At 36.1% G+C, this 22560-nt stretch overlaps 1 protein-coding gene across 2 annotated transcripts in view; it reads right to left on the minus strand.

Moving 5' to 3' along the window:
• fat2 (FAT atypical cadherin 2) overlaps positions 1-22560 on the minus strand; it is a 78621-nt gene that overhangs the window by 22638 nt on the left and 33423 nt on the right. For both annotated transcript variants that reach the window (XM_056471894.1, XM_056471893.1), the window contains exons 14-20: positions 21857-22246; positions 13372-13583; positions 10556-10693; positions 10217-10360; positions 5808-6005; positions 2030-2831; positions 372-526 (exon numbers count right to left, since the gene is read on the minus strand). In XM_056471894.1, coding sequence (XP_056327869.1) covers positions 372-526; positions 2030-2831; positions 5808-6005; positions 10217-10360; positions 10556-10693; positions 13372-13583; positions 21857-22246 — 2039 coding nt within the window. The remainder of the gene's footprint in view (positions 1-371; positions 527-2029; positions 2832-5807; positions 6006-10216; positions 10361-10555; positions 10694-13371; positions 13584-21856; positions 22247-22560) is intronic.

Here is a 22560-nt window from a genome sequence, read left to right on the forward strand (position 1 = left end):
AAATGAAAATGGCTCATTTCTTCCCTCTCGTGTGGGTTTAAATCTTTATGCATTCCTTTCTTCTGTGAAAATGTTGGTTACTGGGATCCATTGAATTTCCAATTCATTTATTATGAACGTCAATGGCAACACAAAATTTACAAAAGTATGTTTGTGAGTGAACTATCCCTTTAACACCTGGTGTAAACAAGTAAGTAAAAAAACATGTATTTATAAATATATTGCACATCTGGCAGGATATGCAACATAGAATGTGTGCTTATGAGTCAAGGTGAAGTAAATATCTGATGTTTCTAGACGAGATGTATTGTTTAGCCAGATGTAGAAAATAAAAATCATGAACCATAAAAAAAGAAAAAAAAATATGATACCTCTAATGTTGCCCAGTCTGAGGCATTGGTGGCCATCACTGTGCCATCTGCTGCAGACGTCTTCAGTCGAAGAGACAGATGGAAGTTCTCTTTGGCCTCCTCCATGTGATAGAGGTATTTCAGATAACCCTTGCCGTCAAATCTCACAGCAGATTCTGCAACATCGGAAGCAAAAAAATAGTAAATTCATCTGGCAAATGTGTCTTAGCTGTCAACTTCCTGTAGAAACTAATAACTGGCATCATGTTAAACAGGACTCACTATAGTGAGTGCTCACTATAAATAAATCAATGTAAAGCATCTTTACATCTTTTTAAAGGAACAGTTAATTAACAGATCAACTGTTTTTTAAAGAGAATTCAAGTTTTCATTCAGCAGAGAAATAAATAAGCAAGTAATTAATTTTTTTTTATTATTTTAAGCTGTAAATAAGTTATTTTAAACTGTACTTTAATATTCATAAGATCACTGTTTATTACACAAAATAAAAATAGAAAACTGCTTTTTGCCTATTGAAAGGTAATACTGACGTCACCACAAAAACAATTGCTTTCAATTTAGATGTAATGTGTGTGTTTTTTTTTTCTACAGTACACCATTAAAGAATATTTTTATCTGAAACCAAGACCTTTGGTGATTCAAAAATGCAAGGGCACTTTGAGAATAATAATAATAATAATAAAAACACTTTGAGAATAATAATAATAAAAACATCCACTGTTTGCTTTTTTTGAAGGTCGCAGTCTAGATTGTTGTCAATGTGTTCCCCTGATTAAAGATAATAATGTTGCAAACAATGTTCAGTTTCTTGTATAGACCAATCATTGTGCTTCATAAGGCCTCAATCTATTATCAGGACTCATAATACAGGTAATAATACAGGTAAGACAGTAACTTACAAATACATTTGATATTTACTAATTTAGCAGACACTTTATTCCAAAGCAACTTACAAGTGACGATAAAAGAATCACTTAAATCATCAGAGAGTAACAGTATATAAATGCAATGACAATGCTTAGTTTATTATTAATATTACCAAAACTTAATTTAACCTGTTTATGTTTTTATTGTCTGCCAAAGTGTCAGTCTCTCTTACAGATTTTCAAAAGACTAAAAACTTTTTAGTTTTTTTCCTAATGTTCAACTAAAGTAAAAAAAGAAAAGGTGCCCTAAACCTTGGTTGACCTAAGGGTGAGTGAATTCATAGAAAACTTTCATCCTTTATGGAGCTTCAAATCCTCTTGTCGCTATATGTTTTGTTATACATCTCAGGATGGCAACATACTTTAAAGCAAACTCAGTGTAGTCAAAATAAAGATAATGTAAGATTATATATATATATATATATAAAGATAATAATCAAGGTCTCTGGGTTTGTCTATGTCCCGAGTGGAATTTTGCTCTCTTATTCCTATTTTTATTTTAGTTTATCTTATCTTATTTTATTTCATTCTTCTAAATTTTTATAGTAGTGCATGTGTATAGCATATGTTGTCAATTTATGCTGTTTGATGTAGCATCTTGGTCCTGGAGGAACATTATTTTGTTTCACTGTGTACTGCACTGAATATTGTTGAAATGACAATAAAGCCAACTTGACTTGACTTGACATGACTTGAATGCAGATTACGATACTGGTGATCTTTGTTGCCTACCGTTGCAGGAGCACATGCTTTCCCAGCTGTGTTGTGGGGTTATGAAGTTGGTCCGTGCTGTGGCGTAGTTACTCATCCTCCCCTGCCTCATCACCACCGTGTTCCTGCAACCCCTGGGTGGGCAACCAGCCCCCACACACCCATCATGCTTCAGCCTCAAAACATTCAAACCCAGCGTATCTTCTACAGTGGAAAGAACCCCAGTCAGACGTTGAACAGGCACGGACTTAATGGAACCATCCTGACCACGACGGACCAGCAAAACCTCCGTGTTGACAGAGTTTGGCTGCTGTTGCAAGCTGGCGATGTGCAACTCTTGTCTGGGTATGTTTAACTCTATGGCCAGGCTGCGTTGGAGGCCTCTCCAATGGTCAGAGACAAATTCTTCTGCAGAAATTCCAGCCAACTGCAGTGTGAAGCCCTGATCCAGATTTTGTTGAGTGGCAGCCCAAACATGGACCTTCACTCCAGCCCAGATGCTAAATTTCCCATCGGTCACGCTAACGTTCAAGTGATACAGGCCTGGATCCAGGTTTTTCTCTACTACAATCTTTCCATCCACTGTGTCCACTGAAAACAGGCCTCCCTCCTGGCCATCGGAGACCAGCTTGTAGGACAGTACATCTTGGGGATCTTGATCAGTAGCGTGCAGCTTGCTGATGACGCTCTTCGAGAAGGGGCCACCAGCAGTGGTGATGAAAACCTCAAGCGGATTCACAGTAGGTGGATACCGGCTCTGCTCAGTGATGTTGATCTTCACCACGCAGATAGAGGACAACGGAGGGTGGCCGCTGTCAGTGACCTGTGGAGATGATATTTATGTGAAGTGTGAAAAAAAGTATTGCGACATGTGAACAGTGCACTGACCTTTGAGGTATCTCTTTAAATAATTGAAGATGGTGTGGTAAAATCACTGGTTCACAGATAACAATCAAGTTTAATACCAAAGGCTTACAGGTACAAGGCTACAAGGCTACAGGTTGTATTGTACTATACCAGTTCTATTCTGTTTGAAGGTGTGATTCATTTAGAAATGAAAGACTCTGTCATCATTTATTCACTTTCATATTGTTCCAAACCTGTATGACGTGTGTGTTTCTTCTTCTGTTGAAGACTGATTGAAGCAGACATTTTGAACAACGGTAATGAGAACAATGAACCTTTTAGAATATACTGTAGCTAAAACTGTTTAATGTGGTTACTGAAATCTAACTGAGGTAGTTCCAATTTCAGTTAATAGAATAGTTAGAATAGTGTTTAATATTAATAGCACAGTTGGAATGAATGAAAATTCTTTAAAGTTTGTGAAGTAAATTTTGTATACATTCACTTAATTTTCTTTTCGGCTTAGTCCCTTTATTAATCAGGGGTCGCCACAGCGGAATGAACCGCCAACTTATCCAGCATATGTTTTACGCAGCGGATGACCTTCCAGCTGCAAACCATCACAGGGAAAAATCCACACACACTCACTCACACTCATACAACTCGGACAATTTAGCCCAGTGTTTCCCAACCCTGTTTCTGAAGGCACACCAACAGTTCACATTTTCAACCTCTCCCTAATCAAACACACCTTAATCATCTTATCATAACATCAGAAGAGACTCCAAAACCTGAAGTTAATGGGTCAGAAAAGGGAGACATCTAAAATATGTACTGTTGGTGTGTCTCCAGGAACATGGTTGGGAAACGCTGATTTAGCCTACCCAATTCACCTACACCGCATGTTTTTGGACTTGTGGGGGAAACCAGAGCACCCGAAGGAAACCCAAGCAAACAAGAGGAGTACATGCAAACTCCACACAGAAATGCCAGCTGACCCAGCCGGGGCTCGAACCGGCAACCTTCTTGCTGTGAGGCGATTGTGCAACCCACTGCGCCACCACGCTGCCCGAATTTGTATATATATTATTTATTTATATATTTTTATTACCCATAAACATTATCAATACACAGCATTTCATTCAATTTTGCCTGCTGTCATGTGTACTTTTCATGTACAATATTAATTTTCAAACCTGGACAAAGAGAAAATATTGATTATAATATTCAGTTTGTACTTATTGGTCATATACTGCCGATTGATTCCACAGTTAAAGGGATAATTCACTAAAACTGAAAATGTAACTATTGAAAAGAATGACTAGGACCTTGTATGTGATAATATATACCCGAAATGTACCTCTCTTGGGATCCATGAGCTAAATTTTTTATTTTTCTAATAGGATATATCCTACACCAGTATGTATTAAGAAAATGTTTGCCAATGCCACAGACTTGTGTTTCAAATGTTATCTTTAAAAGATAAAGGTACATTCATTCATTGTTTTTGGGACTGTGACAAAATTTTGCCATTTTGTAAGAAAACACATAAGATACTGGAAAATATTCTCAAGCTAAATTTTGATATGTATTCATTGAATCTTAATGCAAACAATCTGTTTGAAAAAGATTACAGTTATTTATTATCCTGGTATATTTAGCTTAAAAATGTATTTTGCAACTTTGATCTGCATCACAGGCTCTATCTTTAAAAAATTGGACATAACAAATTGCTACATGGCTACTATTAGACAAACTTATCAATGACAAACATAAAAAAAATCTGACAGATTTTGGTCAATTTGGTCTCCGCTTTGGGAATACATAAAAGAACTCTCTTAAATTAACAAGATTCTTGTTATTTATTTACAACTTTTGTATGTTTTTTCTTGTTATTTTCCATTTTTAAGACCATACACTCTCATTTTTACATTTTGACGTTAATATTATTGAATGTGGGCTTACAATGAAAAAATGACTCACTCTCTTGTGGTTCCAAACCTTTCTTTCTTCTGTTGAACACAAATGAAGTTATTTAGAAAAAATCTGAAAACCTGTAACCACTGACAATCTGTTTTTACTACCATGAAATCAGTGTTTACTATCTTCTTTTGTGTTCAGCAGAATAAAGAAACTGATAAAGGTTTGTAACCACTTGAGGGTGAGTAACTAATGAATACATTTTCTTTTTTGGGTGAACTATCCAATTCAATTCAATTCAATTCATCTTTATTTCTATAACGCTTTTACAATGTAGATTGTGTCAAAGCATCTTCACATAGAAGATTATAGTAAGTTTTCAGAGTTTTCAGAGTTTAAGTTCAGTTTAGTTCAGTGTGGTTTAATTTTCACTGCTGAAAGTCCAAACACTGAAGAGCAAATCCATCGATGCTCTTTAACTATGTCCAAAATAGTTAACAGCGAATCCTTAAATGCTCAAGATGAATGTACAAAGGTTATTAAACAAGGCAGATGCACCACATGCATATTGGATAACATTGTTAAGCAGAATGTTTGATTCATAGATTTTGTAATGCTATTTTAAATGAATCACTTTTTTGACATCTGGGGATTAGCAAAAAATTGATTGCAAAATTTCCATTTAAACATTAATTATAATAATCATGTTGCACATCCCTGGTATGTTTTTTGATGTTTTTTGAAAAGCATCATTATTCACATTCATTATTTACTTAAATTTAACAAGCTGGCCAGCCGAATGCTGCATGGATTGGGGATTTGTTCAGTGTGAGCTTCGCTTTATAAATCACTAAGCCATAAACAATAGCCAATAAAAATCTTATTGCATAAAACTGAATGCTAATACGACTGAGCATTTAGAGCATAATGATGAGTAAATGATGACGGTCTTTCATTGTGGGTCAACTATGCCTAAGCATGTGTTGGAAACATGCTGTACTTGTAGCTAAAGTTAACGGAAGTAACGCTTCACCTGGATTTTTAGCAGATGCTGTGGCTTGCCTCTCCTCCTCAGCTGGGAGGATACGGACAGCAGTCCTCCTTGGTCAATGTGAAAACTCCTGTCCTCGTTTCCAGAGACAATATGGAAGGAGAAGGGAGGGCCGTTCTGAGGCGTATCTCTGTCTGTTACCAGCAGCTGCAAAATCCCACTGCCCACAGCCTCCCCTTCCTGCATCCAGAACAACACCATTAATCAGCCGCACATGTTTGGAAAATACCATCTGACTTTTACAAAAGTTGTACAGTAGTTGTCCGTTCTTCAAACAAGATAAACAAATAACATAAACCTATTTGTTGCGTTTTATCAGGACCATTCTTGGCTCTAAAATGTGTCAGAGGCAAATCATCAGAAGTGTTGGAAAAGAATAACCATGATCAATCTGTCCCGATGTTTATCTGCTTCTTACTGTTGAAAATCAATAGCATTTTCTGTCACGGGACTCGTTTTCAATGCCAGATTTCTCTGTGCAAACAAGCAAGCGGAGAAAAAAAAGCAGCAAATGCAGGCTTGAAGAAACAGCCCCAATTCTGTCCAAATAAAAACACTGAAAGAACAGATGGTGATTTTTATCACTCTGTCTGCATTTGTCAACAAAGTGCTACGGATTGGGACGACATGTGCTCGTCGTCTCCCTTCAGGCTGGCACAACTGGAACAGGTAATTGAAATGGAGTGCTCGGCTGGCAGAGATGAGTCTAATTGTTACTGACCACCTACATGGTGCCAAATCGCCACTGCACTCTAAAGACATAGACACCTTGGGTGGAAATAAATGAGGTGTGAAAAATATTTCCAAGTCAGCAGAGTCGGGCCTATAATTAGAAGCAATAGATCCGGCTGACTCTAAAGGGGTAAAACGATGGTTCAAACAGTGACGCATAAAATGGCTAGATTATACATGGCTGATTGGCTCTTTAGCCTGAACTCTTGACTTTTTGTGTGCCTGTGTGGAGCTGCAGGCAGAAATGACGACTGTGTCTTCATAAAAACATATATGAAGGCATCTGTGCTCAATCCTATTCTTGTGAATCTCTGCATGCTTTTACATGCAGGTTTTTAACCAACTTATGTTTAACAAGCTGACACAAGTTCTGGCAAATGTGTTAACCAATTTTCCTTTATGATGGTAGGTCATCAACGGCCTATGATTATCAAAGTTAAATTTTCGCCTCATGTAACAATTTTGCCCAGCATTTAAACACATTAACCTGCATTCTGTCAGTAACCTGCATATACTGTACAGCAGTGGTCCTCAACCACATGGCCGTGGACCAGATGGATTGATACTGGGCCGCAAAAAAAATATATATATTATTTCGATCTTTTATTTTGAAAAGTATTTTATTTTGAAAAATGACCGTATTATCTTGATTACATCTCAGTCACTTGAGCAAATTTAACCCACTAGCAGCAAAATGAGTAAGAAACAGACATCTTTGGAAAGTTTCTTTGCTAAGGGGAAAGGACCCAGTGAAGGAACCACGAACTGCCAAGGAATGGATCCGCAACCCACTTGTCAACAAATCAGGTGAATCCACCATGGCTGTGCAAGAAGATCAACTGATGGAGATCCCAAATGATGGCGGTCTTTTAGGGCCGTTTGCATATTGTGTCTTTTCTAGAGTTCGCAGAAGTTCGTTGTTTCCAATGGAGGTGCATGGGTTGTGCGCACAAGCGGCGTAACGCACTCGCGCCTTCCAGATGTTAAATGAATCCCGCGAGTGCACTGCGAGTCACGTGGAAAGGACTGACCAATCAGCTTTAGCTTGTTTGGAATATACACATTTTGGTAAGACTAATTATCTCAGACAAACACAGAACACCCAGTAATTTTTTTCCATAAACAAAACTTCGGAGTGACAGCAATGTTTTGTCAGCTTGTCTTCATCTGAGAACACGATTGATGGTTGCCTAGCCATCAACCAAACAACAATTCCCCCCAACCCCCCTCCCTCTTTCACTGCAAAAATGTCAAGCGTTGACTGGTCCGTGGTGATAAAAAAGTTGAGGACTACTGTACGACAGGAATGCATCCTTACTGTGCATTCTTAAGCACAACCAAATAGATCAAATGCTTTGCCAAAGAAAACCTGTACGCAATAGTTATCTTTATTTCTATAGCACTTTTACATTACTACATATTTGACTTCTTGCTCTGTTGCATTTTATATAAAACATGTTGTTCCTTGTTTTGAACTGGACTAAAATCATCATCTGCTCTGAGATCTCTGGTCTCTCAGATACACGAAAAGTCCATTCTTTTAAGTTAATGTATAGACATTAGTTCACAAATGCCTCTGATTGATTCCTGAATTTGTCTGATCCAATTGCATCAGTTCTTAAGTCAGCAACTCACTGATTTAGATGATATAGTCAGAGTGAGTCTCCAGTTAGCAATTTACTGATTCAAATGATCTGTCAGATTGAATCTCCATCTAAAGATTCAATAAATTATCTGGTCCAAGTGTGTCTTTAGTTAACAACTAACAGATCGAATTGATCTGGTCAGATATAATGCATACTACTCCTAAACTAAACAGCTGACTTTACTAAAATTTCGTGGAAACCTGCTCCCTTAGAACACTTATGTTTTTACACAAGGTGAAACTACATAGCCCTAGTTGAATTAACATGAACTCCTCATTGCACAACATCAAAACTGGAGTTTATATACAACAGCCAATAATTTACATATATTCATTTTACTAAGTATTTAACAGTACATTATAGCAAAATAATTAGATTGTTTTATATAACAGAAACATTTCAACAATTAAACAATTATAAATGTTTGTTAGAAATTTCCTAACATATCCAGCTATGTTCTTTCATGTTAAACATAAATAAATATAATAATAATGGATTCTTTTTTTTTTTTTGGGGGGGGGGGGGGGGTTGTCATTAGGTTTGATGATTTGGGTCACATGATTCATATTCTGTGCTAATGTTTCAATGCACTGGAAGAACTTTGCATCTGGGATAGCACTTAAAATGTTTGGCGATGTGATCAGTGCACTGACCTCAGAACAAGGGAGCTGATTGATATCTACCATTTGAGTGGTTTAATGCAATGGGTTTCCATGCTATTTTCTACACTGTAAAACCCAACAGTCAACTCTATCAAATGACATGAGTGCAGTTAACTCATTTGAAAAGAGTTTTGAACTCAGTGTAAAAGGTAATGAGCTAGTTAAATATCTTATTACTTTAGCTTAAATGGAGCAAGTTCACAGTACTCATATAGATTAGTTTTTGAACTCAAATGGTTTGTAGCAATCGGTTTCCTCAAACGGTTTGAGTTGCCTTAACTTGGGGTTTACAGTACTCAGTTAGTTTGAGTTATTTTCATTTACTGGGTTTTACTGTGCTCAAATTGCTTCATTTACTCAAATGGATTAAGTTCACAGTACTCATTAGGATTAGTTTTTAACTTAAATGGCTTGTTGCAGTCACTCAAACTTTTTGGGTTTTACAGTGTCGTAAAGTCAATTGGGTTAAGAGTGCAAAGCTACTTTAAACTTAAATTGTCCCAGCAGGCACAGGATGTCAGCATGACATCAAATTGATGTTGTACCCCAACATTGTTGGGACGTTGCATTGTGTTTGGAAATTAAAATTGTGAAGACGTCAGAACCCAATGTCCAACATCCAACCTAAAATCAACCAAATATCAACATCTAATAATTTTACAGCTTGGAGTTATGTGGAGGTTACCACTATAAAGTCTATCAGATGTTCAGTTTTGGTTGCCATACCTGATAAATTAATGTTAGTATTTGACGTCAACATGGCGTTGGTTTAATTATGTTTAATTTAATGTTGAATTTTAGACACTTTCCAACACAACCTAAAATCAAACATATATCAACGTCATTTGACATCGATACTGGACGTCAAAATAACGTTATCCTTGGATGCTGGCTAGACATTGAATTTTGGTCACCTGATGTCACAACCTAAATCTAACTTAATATTAATGCCTTATGACATTATGTGCCTGCTGGCGTTGATCTCACTGTTGGAAAAAACATATATATTATAGATTTTTTTTATAAACACAGTTTACTTTCATTTCTGGGTTTGGTTTGCAAATAAGTGCTTATTTCAAAAAGCAGAGTTTGTGACTTATCAGTAAATTTGATGAACATGTAAACAAGCTCATTGTATGGTTGAAAATTGGTGTCTGATGTAGCGTAAAAAGCAATTGTCTATTTTAAAAAAGTTTTCATGTTATATCTGAAGCTTTATTTCTAAAGCTAATGTGAATTTGTTCTAGATCATTAGGCATGATATTACACAGTGTTGTCTGAAACACTTTCAAAGTAAGTGACTAACTGGTCCACAAGCAAAAAAGTTTTTGGACAAAGTGTTTTTTTTCACCTGAAGAATGAGGCTGTGATTGATCTTGGAAAACATGGGTGGGTTGTCGTTGACGTCAGATACGGTCACTGTCACCTGGACGGCGGAGGATAAAGGAGGATCGCCTTCATCGGCAGCTTGCACAGTTAATGAGTAGTGCGTTATCTGAAAGGCGAGAGCAGTGTCAGTGGGATTATAAAGATATGAACATGATGGCACGGATGTTCAATATCTGTAGTCAAATATGCACAGGAGTGATTAAAATGTTCGTCTGTGATCAGAGGATTCAACTAAAAATCCCTGATAAAACAAGTGGATACGTGTTCTGGGCGGTGATTCGGGAAGGAAACTGAAGCTCACCTCTTCTCGGTCCAGCATGGAGCGCAGTGTTATGAAGCCAGTGCGAGGGTCGATGCTGAACTGCCGTTTTGGATCACCGCTCACAATGGAGTAGATAATGAAGTTATTTGGGGGCCCATCAAGGTCGATGGCTCTTACCTGAGACAGATGAGCAGTGAATAAAAGGAAGATGAGCACACCTGAGTGGTATTAAGCAAAGCTTTAAAGCTCTGGATTATTGCAGATTCTTCTAATCCAGCGATCTGCACCAGACACGGCTAATGCCACGACGATTAACCGAGCAGACCGTGAGTGCTCATATACCATCACCATTAGCTGATTGCTCCGTTCAAAATGTTTTTCTGATTGCTTAACTGACAGATGCGGTAAATCATTCACTCAACAGCTGCCACAATAGCTTGTCTCGATCCCATCGCCATATTGACAACAGTTGGCTTTACTTTGCTTCATAGATAGCATTGTAGAGAAAGTCTGAGACACATTACAGTCATGTCATATCAAAGACAATCCGAGAACAAAATAAGAAAAATAAATACTATTCTACAAAAGTCAAAGGCTACTGGTTAGATATTATAGATAGATTAATTAATTCATTTTATTTTCGGCTTAGTCCCTTTATTAATCTGGGGTCGCCACAGCAGAATGAACTGCCGACTTATCCAGCATATGTTTTACACAGCAGATGTCCTTCCAGCTGCAGCCCATCACTGGGAAACATCCATACAAACTCATTCACACACACATACACTTCAGACAATTTAGCTCACCCAATTTACCTATAGTGCATGTCTTTGGACTTGTGGGGGAAACCGAAGCACCCAGGAGGAAACCCACGCGAATACGAGGAGAACATGCGAACTCCACACAGAAATGCCAACTGAGATATATTTTGATGTTAAAATACAATATTTTCTTTCAAGAGTTCACCATTAGCTGATGATTGATAATGAAGTATATTTGTCATGCTCTTCTGGGAGAGAGACCTGAGCTCAAAAGATCCTCAAGCTCGGGGCTCCCTCCTATTTGGAGGGTGAGAGGGGAGTTTGAGCTCGGGTGGATCTGGAGAACTCCCATGCTATAAGTGACAAATTATAAATTACTGTGGAAACATACTCCTGGCTAGAGCTCGTCTATAGTGCCAATTTGGTTTGTTCAATTCACCTATTTCGTGTGTCTTTGGTCTGTGGGAGGAAACCGAGGAACCCGGGGAAAACCCACGTGAGCACAGGGAGATCATGTAAACTCCGCACAGAAATGTCGGCTGGACAGGTAAGGACTTGTACCAGTGATGTTCTTGCTGTGAGGCATCATTGCTAACTATTGTGCCGCCCTGTCTAGAAAGAAAGGAGCAGTAGCAGTGGAAGTGGGATTCTTCAAATCTGAAGATACTGAGGTAAGAAACGCTGGTTATTTATGGTGAGTTAGGACTTGACTGATCGGTGGATAGTGTTATTAGCTAATGCTGAACGGGGACCAGCAGTGTTCATTCATAAGCAAGCTCTACTGACGAAATTAGTTTATAAATAAACCACACTTTGTAAACAGAAGAAAAAACTCAAACACGTTTGAGTACAGAAAGGAAAACTGAACAAAAATACAAAACAAAAATCACAAAGTTTAATTTTAAATTCTAATTGAAATTAACAAACTAAAATTCACGGTTCTGCTCCCGATACATTTGTGATTTGATATCTATTATTTCTCCCTCTTACCGTTTACGCTCTGCCTTGGGTCCCTTTAGCCTCATTGTAAGATTAGATTAGATTAGATTCAACTTTATTGTCATTACACATGTACAAGTACAAGGCAACGAAATGAAAGTATTCGTTTGGATAGCAGGGCACAGAGAGCCTCAGAGATAGAATAAGACAAAGACAAGAGGAGCTAGCGAGGAGAGATATGGGACGGAGAGGGAAAAAGTGCGACCACCTTCGCCGAGAGCCAAAGAGACTCAGCACCATGGGAGGTAGGGCATTCTCTTACCGTGTACCCAAACTTTGGAATGCTCTTCCCACAAACATTAGGAATGCTGGTTCCTTGGACTGTTTTAAGAAGCTACTTAAAAGCTACTTAAAAGCTTCTTTCTTTTTAGGACTGTTTTTAATTTGTGATATATTTTTATTCTCACTGTGTTTTTTACTGTATTCCTTATTGTTTTATTGTGCTTTGTTGTTTTTTACTGATTTGAAAGAAATTTGGGTCTTAGAAAAGCACGTTATAAATAAAATGTATTAATATTATTAAATTTCTAAATATAAAACCTTATAGAATATTAATTAATAATTTAATAGCATATAATTAATATTAAAATGTATTCATTTTAGTATTGAATAAATAATTTTTTATTCATGTTTGAGTTTGCATCAATATACACTACTTATTTTCATAAAGTATTTAAAATATAAGAAATATATCAAACTTTTCTTAGCTTGGTAGCAAATCTTTTGTTATTTTTGGTGAATTCATGTTTTAAATTTTTTTTAAATGTATAATTTCAGAAAATACGTCCCCCTCACTTTTAGAGACAGACCAATTAGAAACAGGTGTTTAATAATTATATGAATGTATGATCTCATACAGCTGCCAACCACCCCCCCCCCCCCCCCCCCCCCCCGACACTTTTAAAATGTCTGCTACGCCCCTGGTTTCATGCGTAGCGTTCATGCACAAACACTGCCTCTAAAGCCATCCCCTGATTGGACAACAAGTTTTTGAGCGCAGCCTAACAGTGCATCTTCCAGAAAAACACAGTCAGCCTAATTCTGATGCGCTTTATCGCTGGATGATTCAGTGACAGGTAAGGGGAAGTGCGATACCTGCAGAGCCATGTCTCCAGGTGAAATGTCCTCTGGTATCACTGTGCTGTAGCTGCTGCGGTTGAAGACTGGCGGGTTGTCGTTGACGTCTGTGATATTGATGATAACCATGGCGATGTCACTGAGCAGTGGTTTGCCCCTTGCCCCCTCCACTGACAGGTAATACTCGCGACAGAGCTCAAAATCCAGCGCAGCCTTCACCGACAGCAGACCTGTGACACACAGCAACAGAAATCACATCAAGTCCTGTCTAGCATTCAGAGTTATTTGCAGAAAACATCCAAAATACATCTCTCGATTAGTTTTCCAAGATACACTGACCAGTCAGTAATTAAAAAAGAAAAACTGGCATCATTTTGGCAAGACATATCCAAAAAAATGTCCAAATACTGCTGGATATTGCTTTATAAAAGCGTGAACAATACTGGCAAATTAGATTCAATTTCCCCAGTGAGAGCAAGGCATTACCAGCTGGTCTGGGAGTTTAGAGGAGCACAATTCTTGTTTCTAGTGTGAGGTGTAATAATGAAAGATTTGTTCACTGTTTGAGCTCATCTGCATTTAGATTTCTTTCCAAACTAATGCTGCTGCACTGTGTGTGGCTAACACATGTTTAGTGCTGACTGAAAATCTGATTCAGGGAAGCACTATTTAATACTGTCAGATATTGCTTCATTGCTGAATCAGCTGACCACACAGTAAACTTGTATTCAAACGTGACTAATAACTCTCATGCAGGCCTACTTGCCAGAGAAGTCGGACTGAATGCTGATATCTTTTCTGCAATGTTGCCTTTTCTGTTTTTGCAAAGTGGTTGAGTCCTACAAGAGGCTGATTCATCTAAAGTGTACGGAAAGCCGATGGGATTTGCTCTGTGCACTATGGGTAGATGCTGCTATTTTAGGCCTGATTCTCCTGAAAAGAAAGTTTAGTATAGGCAGGGGTGGACAGTTGCACAAAGTATTTTTATTTTGCAACTATTTAAGCACATTTTGTCATGTATCTGCTCTTTAACAGAGTATTTCTATTTTTAAAAACTTTTACTTTTACTTCACTGTATATTGAACTTTTGCTCCACTGCATGACATATAAACATTGTTTTGAACTGGAGAAATCTCCTGTTCATTCTTGTCAGTTGATGTAAAAATAGGCTCATAAATGATTCATTTATGAATCAGCTGTTCTTTAGTCAGCAACTCGCTGATTTAAAGGATCCAGTCAGAGCCAGTTAACAATTTGCTGATTCAAATGGATCCAGTCAAAGCATGTCTCCAGTTAACAATTTAGTCATTCAAATGATTCTGTCAGATTGAACCTCAAGTTAACGATTCACTAATGCAAATGATCTGGTCAGAGCGAGTCTTCAATTAACAATTCAGTGATTCAAATTATTTTATTAGACTGAATCCCCAGTTAACGATTCAATGATGAAAATGATCTGGTCAGAGCAAGTCTCCAGTTAACAACTGACAGATTCAAATGATTCAATGATACAAATGATTCAATAGGGTCCAGTTAACAAATTACTGATTCAAATGATCCTGTCAGGTTGAATCTCCAATTAACGATTCAATGATGCAAATGATCTAGTCAGAGCAACTCTCCATTTAACAATTCACTGATTCAAATTATCATGTCAGATTCATACCTGCCAACACTCCTGTTTTTTTCTGGTGTCTCCCGTATTTCAGACCCATCTCCCGTTTTGTTCTGTCTTACGGAAAACTCCATGAATTTCACAATGTTAAATGAATCTTAAGTTAACAATTCAGTGATTCAAATTATTTTGTTAGACTGAATCCCCAGTTATATTCAGTGATGCAAATGATACAGTCAAATCCAGTTATCAATTTACTGATTCAAATGATCCTGTCAGATTGAATCTCCAGATCCTGTCAGGTTGAATCTCCAGTTAACGACTCAATGATTCAAATGATCTGATCACAGTGAGTCTCCAGTTAACAATTCAGTGATTCAAACTATTTTGTTAGACTGAATCCCCAGTTAAGAATTCAATGATACAAATGATTCAGTCAGATCCAGTTAACAGTTCACTCATTCAAATGATCCTGTCAGCTTGAAACTCCAGTTAACGATTCAGTAATGCAAATGATCTCGTCAGAGCGAGTCTCCAGTTGACAATTCAGTAATTCAAATAATTATGTTAGACTGAATCCCAAGTTAAAGATTCAATGATGCAAATAATCTGATCAGAGTGAATCTCCAGTTAACAATTCAGTGACTCAAATTAGTCTGTCAGATTGAATCTCCAGTTAACGGTTTAATGATACAAATGATCTGGTCAGAGCAAGTCTCCAGTTAACAATTGACAGATTCAGTCAGATCCAGTAAACAAATTACAAAAAGATCCTGTCAGATCGAATCTCCAGTTAAAGACTCACTGATACAAATGATCCATTCAGAGTGAATCTTCAGTTAACTACAGATTCAATTGGGCCTGTCAGAGCAAATCTCCAGTTGATGAACTAAAGATAAAATGTAAATAATATATATTTTTTGCACATGCATCTTTCTCACTACTGTATAATACATTACAAATAAAGCTAATATTTGCATAGTTTTCTTCTCAAAATATGTTGCCTCAAGTGATGTCTTTTATTATTGAATATTTACATTTACATTTAGTTTTACTCATTTTTATATACAAGGCAGTAAGGTGTATATTATTATTTTTATTTGTTTTTCACACTTCAATTATCCTTCATTGTCAGCAGAAGTTATCAGTGTAAAAGTGTTGGTGATTAAACTTCTTTCTTCCTAAATGAATACGCATGCATCATTTAGTACTTTTAAAAGTGCATACAAATCAATGAACTGTGTGCTTCTACAACTGTAAGATGACAATGACCACTTAAACTGTTTACTAGGGTAATCTTTTATAAAGTCAACTGTACTTTTACACACCAAGTATTTGTGAATCATCCCACTGACTGAGTCCTATACTTCTCTTACAAGCATGCACGTCTACCAACATTATTAGAAGTCGCAGAACAACAAAAACATTGCAATTTTTGCTTAGCTCAAAATTCCACTTTTCAACAAGTGCAAAATTGCTCGCCGTAATGTCTCTTTTTATTGATTTTAAAGATCAGAGGCTATGTTGTGTCACTTAATGGCTTTCCTAGAGATCCACCAGCGTATTATTACTAACAGCACTGTGTTTGTCCTTGGCACATGTTCTGTCAATATAGGTGTGTTTGTGCTCTTACTTGAACACAGAGCTTGTGTTCGATACGAGAGCGGGCAGCAACAGTAAGCACTTGAATGTGCATCAGTGTTCCCTGCATTTCACCATGAACTGTGCATTTGTAGATCATTTTATTGTAAAACAGAGTGGTGTGTGCTGAAGAAATGGCTGGGTATTCATAAAAATAACAATCCAATCACCTTCAGTGTGAGATGTGCCTTGTTTTTAGTTTTTGAATCCACTTCGAACGACAGAAATAACTTCAGAACAAGATCACAGCAAACAGATCTTGTCAATGGGACGCTGAACTGAGAGTAATAAGATGTAAAACTGTGACATCTACTGGAAGATGCAAAAACTGGAAAAATTATTAGGGTTTGGATGATTCATGTGTTTCTGAAAAGACGAAACAAGATGTCTAAAACGGTTATGTTATATTCATAATAGCTCATCTTGTAGTCGAATGTTGATGTCGCACATATGAATATTTTATTGACAATGATCTAGGATTACTTCCCTTCGGCTCATAATGACAAATCACCTGTCATGAAGCTTCGCCTATTTTCATAATTGCCATGAGAATGCATGGCTTACTTGACTGATGAGCAACACCCATATACACAAAAACTGCATCTTATTGAGCAAACTGTACTTTGTTGCTCTTACTTTTACACTATTTGCACCTACATGTTCAGTACTTGCCTCAAAAAAACAAGGAAAATACAGGGTTCATCATAACTATTTTAATAGTTATCGTTATATTAGTTAATGTAACTATATATTAGTTATCGTAACTATTATAATATAATTACAGTAAAAGTTATCGTAACTATTATAATATAGAGTACACTCTCAGAAATAAAGGTACAGGAGCTGTCACTGGGGCAGTACCTTTTCAAAAGGTACATATTTGTACCTGAAGGGTCCATAATGGTACCTCAAAGATACTTTTTAGGTACATCTGGGTATTAATAAGCACATTTTAGCTACCACTGTGGACTTTTTGGGTACAAATATGTATCTTTTAAAAAGGTAGTACCCCAGTGACAGCTCCTGTACCTTTATTTCTGAGAGTGTACCTACACATTGAACGGGGCTGTAAATAAAGCGTTACCTGTACTTTTACCCCTCACAGCCTTATAGTCATTCACAAAATTGAACATGCCATCTACCTCGACAAGGGTTTATATGGTGGGAGAAAGTAATGAAGTTAATTAGCCTACAGTAACCTGCAAAATGAGTCACTTGTGAAAAATTAACCTATCAAATTTAATGAACATGTGCAAACATGCAGTTCATCCATCAAGTTAAGCTACTGTATGCAGCAATATTCTTATTTTCAGTCTATTTGAATATTTGTGAGGTAACTTTTTTTTATAAACTTTTAGATGATCTTACAGTATATACTAACCGTTAGTCAACTGTTCATACACTTGTATTTTGTGACATTTCATTAAACCCTCCTTGATTTAAGCGTTCCTTTGAAACGTCAAGAGTGTTTCTGCTGTTAATTAAATTACGTTTTTTTTTTCACCAAAGTAGACTGTCTAATATTCATCTTTTTTATTTTTGTAAAACATAGCTGCGTCATGAAAATCATATTACTCATGAATCCATCAGTGTTACTGGTTCTCATTACATTTAATTAGGAACAACAGCCAACAGTGAATTACATTTTTTTATTTTAATCCTAAAATGATTCAGTCTGACCTTGCATGAAATGGGAAAAAGTCAATGTAATATACTGCAAGCTGTTTAATGCGCGATTGATGAGTTTCACTTTGACAATCAAAAAATAAAATTATAATAATAATGAAAGACCATTGTAGTTGCTCAACTATTTCATGACATACACAAAGAATAGTCTTGCAATTGCATTTCATTGCGCTTGATTTTTATATAATATAATATAATGTAATATAATATAATATAATATAATATAATATAATATAATATAATATAATATAATATAATATAATATAATATAATATAATATAATATAATACATCAATATAATATAATATACTATAATATAATATAATATAATATAATATAATATAATATAATATAATATAATATAATGTAATATAATATAATATAATATAATATAATATAATATAATATAATATAATATAATATAATATATTATATTATATTATATTATATTATATTATATTATATTATATTATATTATATTATATTATATTATATTATATTATATTATATTATATTATATTATATTATAGTATATTATATTATAGTATATTATATTATATTGATGTATTATATTATATTATATTATATTATATTATATTATATTATATTATATTATATTATATTATATTATATTATATTATATTATATTATATTATATTATATTATATTATATTATATTACGGTATTACTACTAAAATACAGGGGTATTTATATAATATGTGGTCAAACAAGCAAACTTCAACTAAAGAGAAAAAAATCTTTCTAAAGCATAAATTTTTATTACATTTTTACCACATTTTGTCAATAAAGTGCATCTTAAAATGAATCATTCTAAAAAAATTAAAAAGTAAGAACTATATAATAATAATAATATAATAATCATTTATAAGTAGTACTATTATTGTGTATGAACGTGTTACAAACTACATACACAGTGCACTTCTTGAATGAAATAACCTCTTAATAGCCAGTTGCTTTCTGCAGGGAGCCAGAACTCACAGTAGTGCATTGTTTGACAACTAATAAAGAGTTTGGCTCAATCCTGCACAGAAGTCCTGCAGCATGAAGACTCTGAGGATTCGCGATAAGATGACAAGAGTGAGAGAGAGAGAGAGAGAGAGAGAGTGAGAGAGAGAGTGAGAGAGAGAGAGAGAGAGAGAGAGAGAGAGAGAGAGAGAGAGAGAGAGAGAGAGGGAGAGGGAGGTAAGAGGCATGAACAGATGGGAATAAACAAGCTGACAAGTGCCTGTGTGGATTCAAAACATGTCAGCGCAGGTTCTTCAGTTCAACATTTACTCAGGCTGAAGAAGATTCCAGCATCCCACAACAGGAATAAGTCATGGAGGATCAATAGCAGAGTGCAAATATGAATGTTCATGTAAATAAAACTTTTTTTACACATCTCGTATGATCTTTAGTGACACCGACTTTAAAGTTTTACATAAGACAATGTATCTGAACTTTTTTTTAAGTGAGGTTTATTTATAAACAAATTTCGAGAGGATCACGTGCTTATGATTTATCACAGCCGGTCTCGTATTAAGCTAATCAGTATCATCCAATCATATGAGCCATAAGCTACTATAAATAACCACAGTTTTTCAGTCCACTTTATCTTCGTTTGGAAGAAACCCCCCTTCCTCCCCATTCTCCTTCTTCACTATAGATCGGGCGGCATGGAGGCCCAGTGGTTAGCACTGTTAGCCCCACAGCAAGAACACTGCCAGCCCTGGTTCTGCCAGGTCGGTAGGTGTTTCTGTGAGGAGTTTGTATATTCTCCCCGTGTCCGCGTGGGTTTTCCCCGGGATCTCCGGTTTCCTCCCACCATCCAAATATATACATCATTCATAACAATCAAGCATTTGTCTAGCCCCCTTTTTTCCTCACGTGTTCTCTTAGCTACTGCAGATGGGGAGTTCTGAGATCCACCAAGCTCAGGTTTCCCCTCTCGCTCTGCAAACGGGAGGAAGCCCCGGGCTTGAGGATCCCTTGAGCTCGGGGCTCTCTCCCGGGACAGCATGCCAAACAAGCTTTTGATGAATCATCAGCTAAGTGTGAACTCTTGAACTGTCACTCGACTGTTTGAGTTCATACTTCAAAATGATATTTGGCATATTTATGTGATATATAGTTTGTCAAGTTAAAAAATACTGAAAAAAAGTTAGATGTTAAAACGGTATTATAATTTTACACTTTTTTAAAGAAAAGCCAAGAAGCGTTATTGAACTATCACTGAGTAACTAGTTTTTATTACCAGTTTGTTTTATAATGTATTCGTTTCGTTTTTTAGTTAGCTTTTATTTGATTTTGACGTTTATGTATTTCAAGAGTTCACGCTTCGATATTGCTTGATAATAATAGCAGGTTTGGCATGCTGTCCTGAGAGAGAACAATGAGCTTGGAGAAAATTAAGCCCAGGGCTCCCGCCTGGTCAATGTGCATGTAACGGAGTTAAAAAACAGGTAGTTATCGAGAGCTACCCATGGTAAAAGAGGAAAAGGGGGAAGATGGGGTGGATGGGTTTTTTTTTCTTTTCGGAAAACGAAGTTAAGGCAGTAGTTTTAAACCAGCTACTTTTAGTGAGTTTGGATTAATCTGATTGGCTTACTAATGATTACAGATGAGAGACCAGCCGCGATCAATCATATCACAAGCTCCTCTTGAAATTAGTTTGTGAAGCTTCACTTATTTGTTTGTTCACAGATATTTTTTGCTCGTTTAAAATACTTTTTCAAAATGAGCTGAAACAACCCGATTCTTGAGATTTCATTGGGACAACTTAATTTTTTTATGTTCAATCCACATAAATTTGTTAAAAGTGTTAAGTTAACTTAATCAATTTGTGTTGGGACAACATGAATGAATTGTGTGGAACCCTGCATTTTTTACAGTGTATATGTATTCATTTATTCAGTCATTCATTCATTTTCTTTGAAGTTTTATTTTTGAAATGTTTGAAAAAATTTCTTTGGCAACTAGGGGAAATAAAAATAAGTTATCCTTTTTATATTTTTACAAGTTAGCCTTTTTTTTACATTTTTATACATTTCCAGAAATCCATTTGAAACTAACTAAGCTGTCATTAAAAAAGAAAACAATCCTTATGGTCTTATGTGACGATGTCTTGTAACACAATTTAAAATTATTTACCAGGTTTTCTTTATAATATTGTACTTTTGTCTATAGTAACCACTTTATACATCCTGGCTTTACATTTAGTAGGTCTACTACCAGTGATCATTTGTAATATGTGTTTGTATTATTTTGTCATGAACCAGAAAAAAACAAAAAACTTAAATAAAAAAAAGAAAACAAATGATCTATCAAATTATATTATAAAATGCTTTCTAATAAAAGTTTCCTGTTTTTTATTTTTATTTTCCTGTTGATTACACTTGTAGTACCTCCTGTGACAAACCACCTGAAAAATCTAACTCTGAAATCAAAGCATTTCTCTATATAAACATGTAAAATGTTCTCTCTTTCAGTAAATCCCACCATACATAATGCTAAACAATTCACACATCTACTAAAATAGATTTATTTTAAAACAACTCTTACCAGTTACAGGGTTTATCATGAATCTGCCATCTTCGTTGCCAGATATGATGGAGTATCTCACAGGCTCGTTTTCAGTGGGGTCTTTGGTGAGGGCAGACACACTGATCACCTCTGAGCCGACCTGGGATGATTCTGCTATCTGTACTGAATACTCGGAGCTAAGGAACAATGGCTGGTAATCACTCAGAATCACCACATGTACTGTAATCACGGCAAAGGAGAAGAGATGGCGAGGGAGGCCTCGGTCAGTGGCTTTTACTTTCATCTCATAAGTGGACTTGGTCTCATCGGCTAGAGATCGCTCCAATCTCAGAACGCCGGAGATTTCATCTAGAGAGAAGAAGCCGCTGTCGGCACCTTGAAGAGAGTACCGCACCTCTGAGTTTATACCTGGAAAAGTTATATAAGACAATATTCTCAGTATTTCAGTGCAAGAATGACAGAACAGCAGATCAACAGATGTCTAAAATGCGATCTGGAGTCTCAAAAAATCTAATCATCTATAGGATGAGAACTTTTTTAAAAGAATGTTTAAACAATTACATTCTCAAAATGACTGCGATCAAATCAAAGAAGGTGGAACTTCACAGATAACAAACTGAACAGACACAACTGAATATGACAAGACAAGAAAGAGTATCCCATTTTGTGCTTTCATCAACTTATGGAAGCTTGGTCCCAGAGTTAAAAAAAAAAAGATGTTT

Source organism: Danio aesculapii, chromosome 14, assembly GCF_903798145.1.
Source record: "Danio aesculapii chromosome 14, fDanAes4.1, whole genome shotgun sequence".
Classification (NCBI taxonomy): Eukaryota; Metazoa; Chordata; class Actinopteri; order Cypriniformes; family Danionidae; genus Danio; species Danio aesculapii.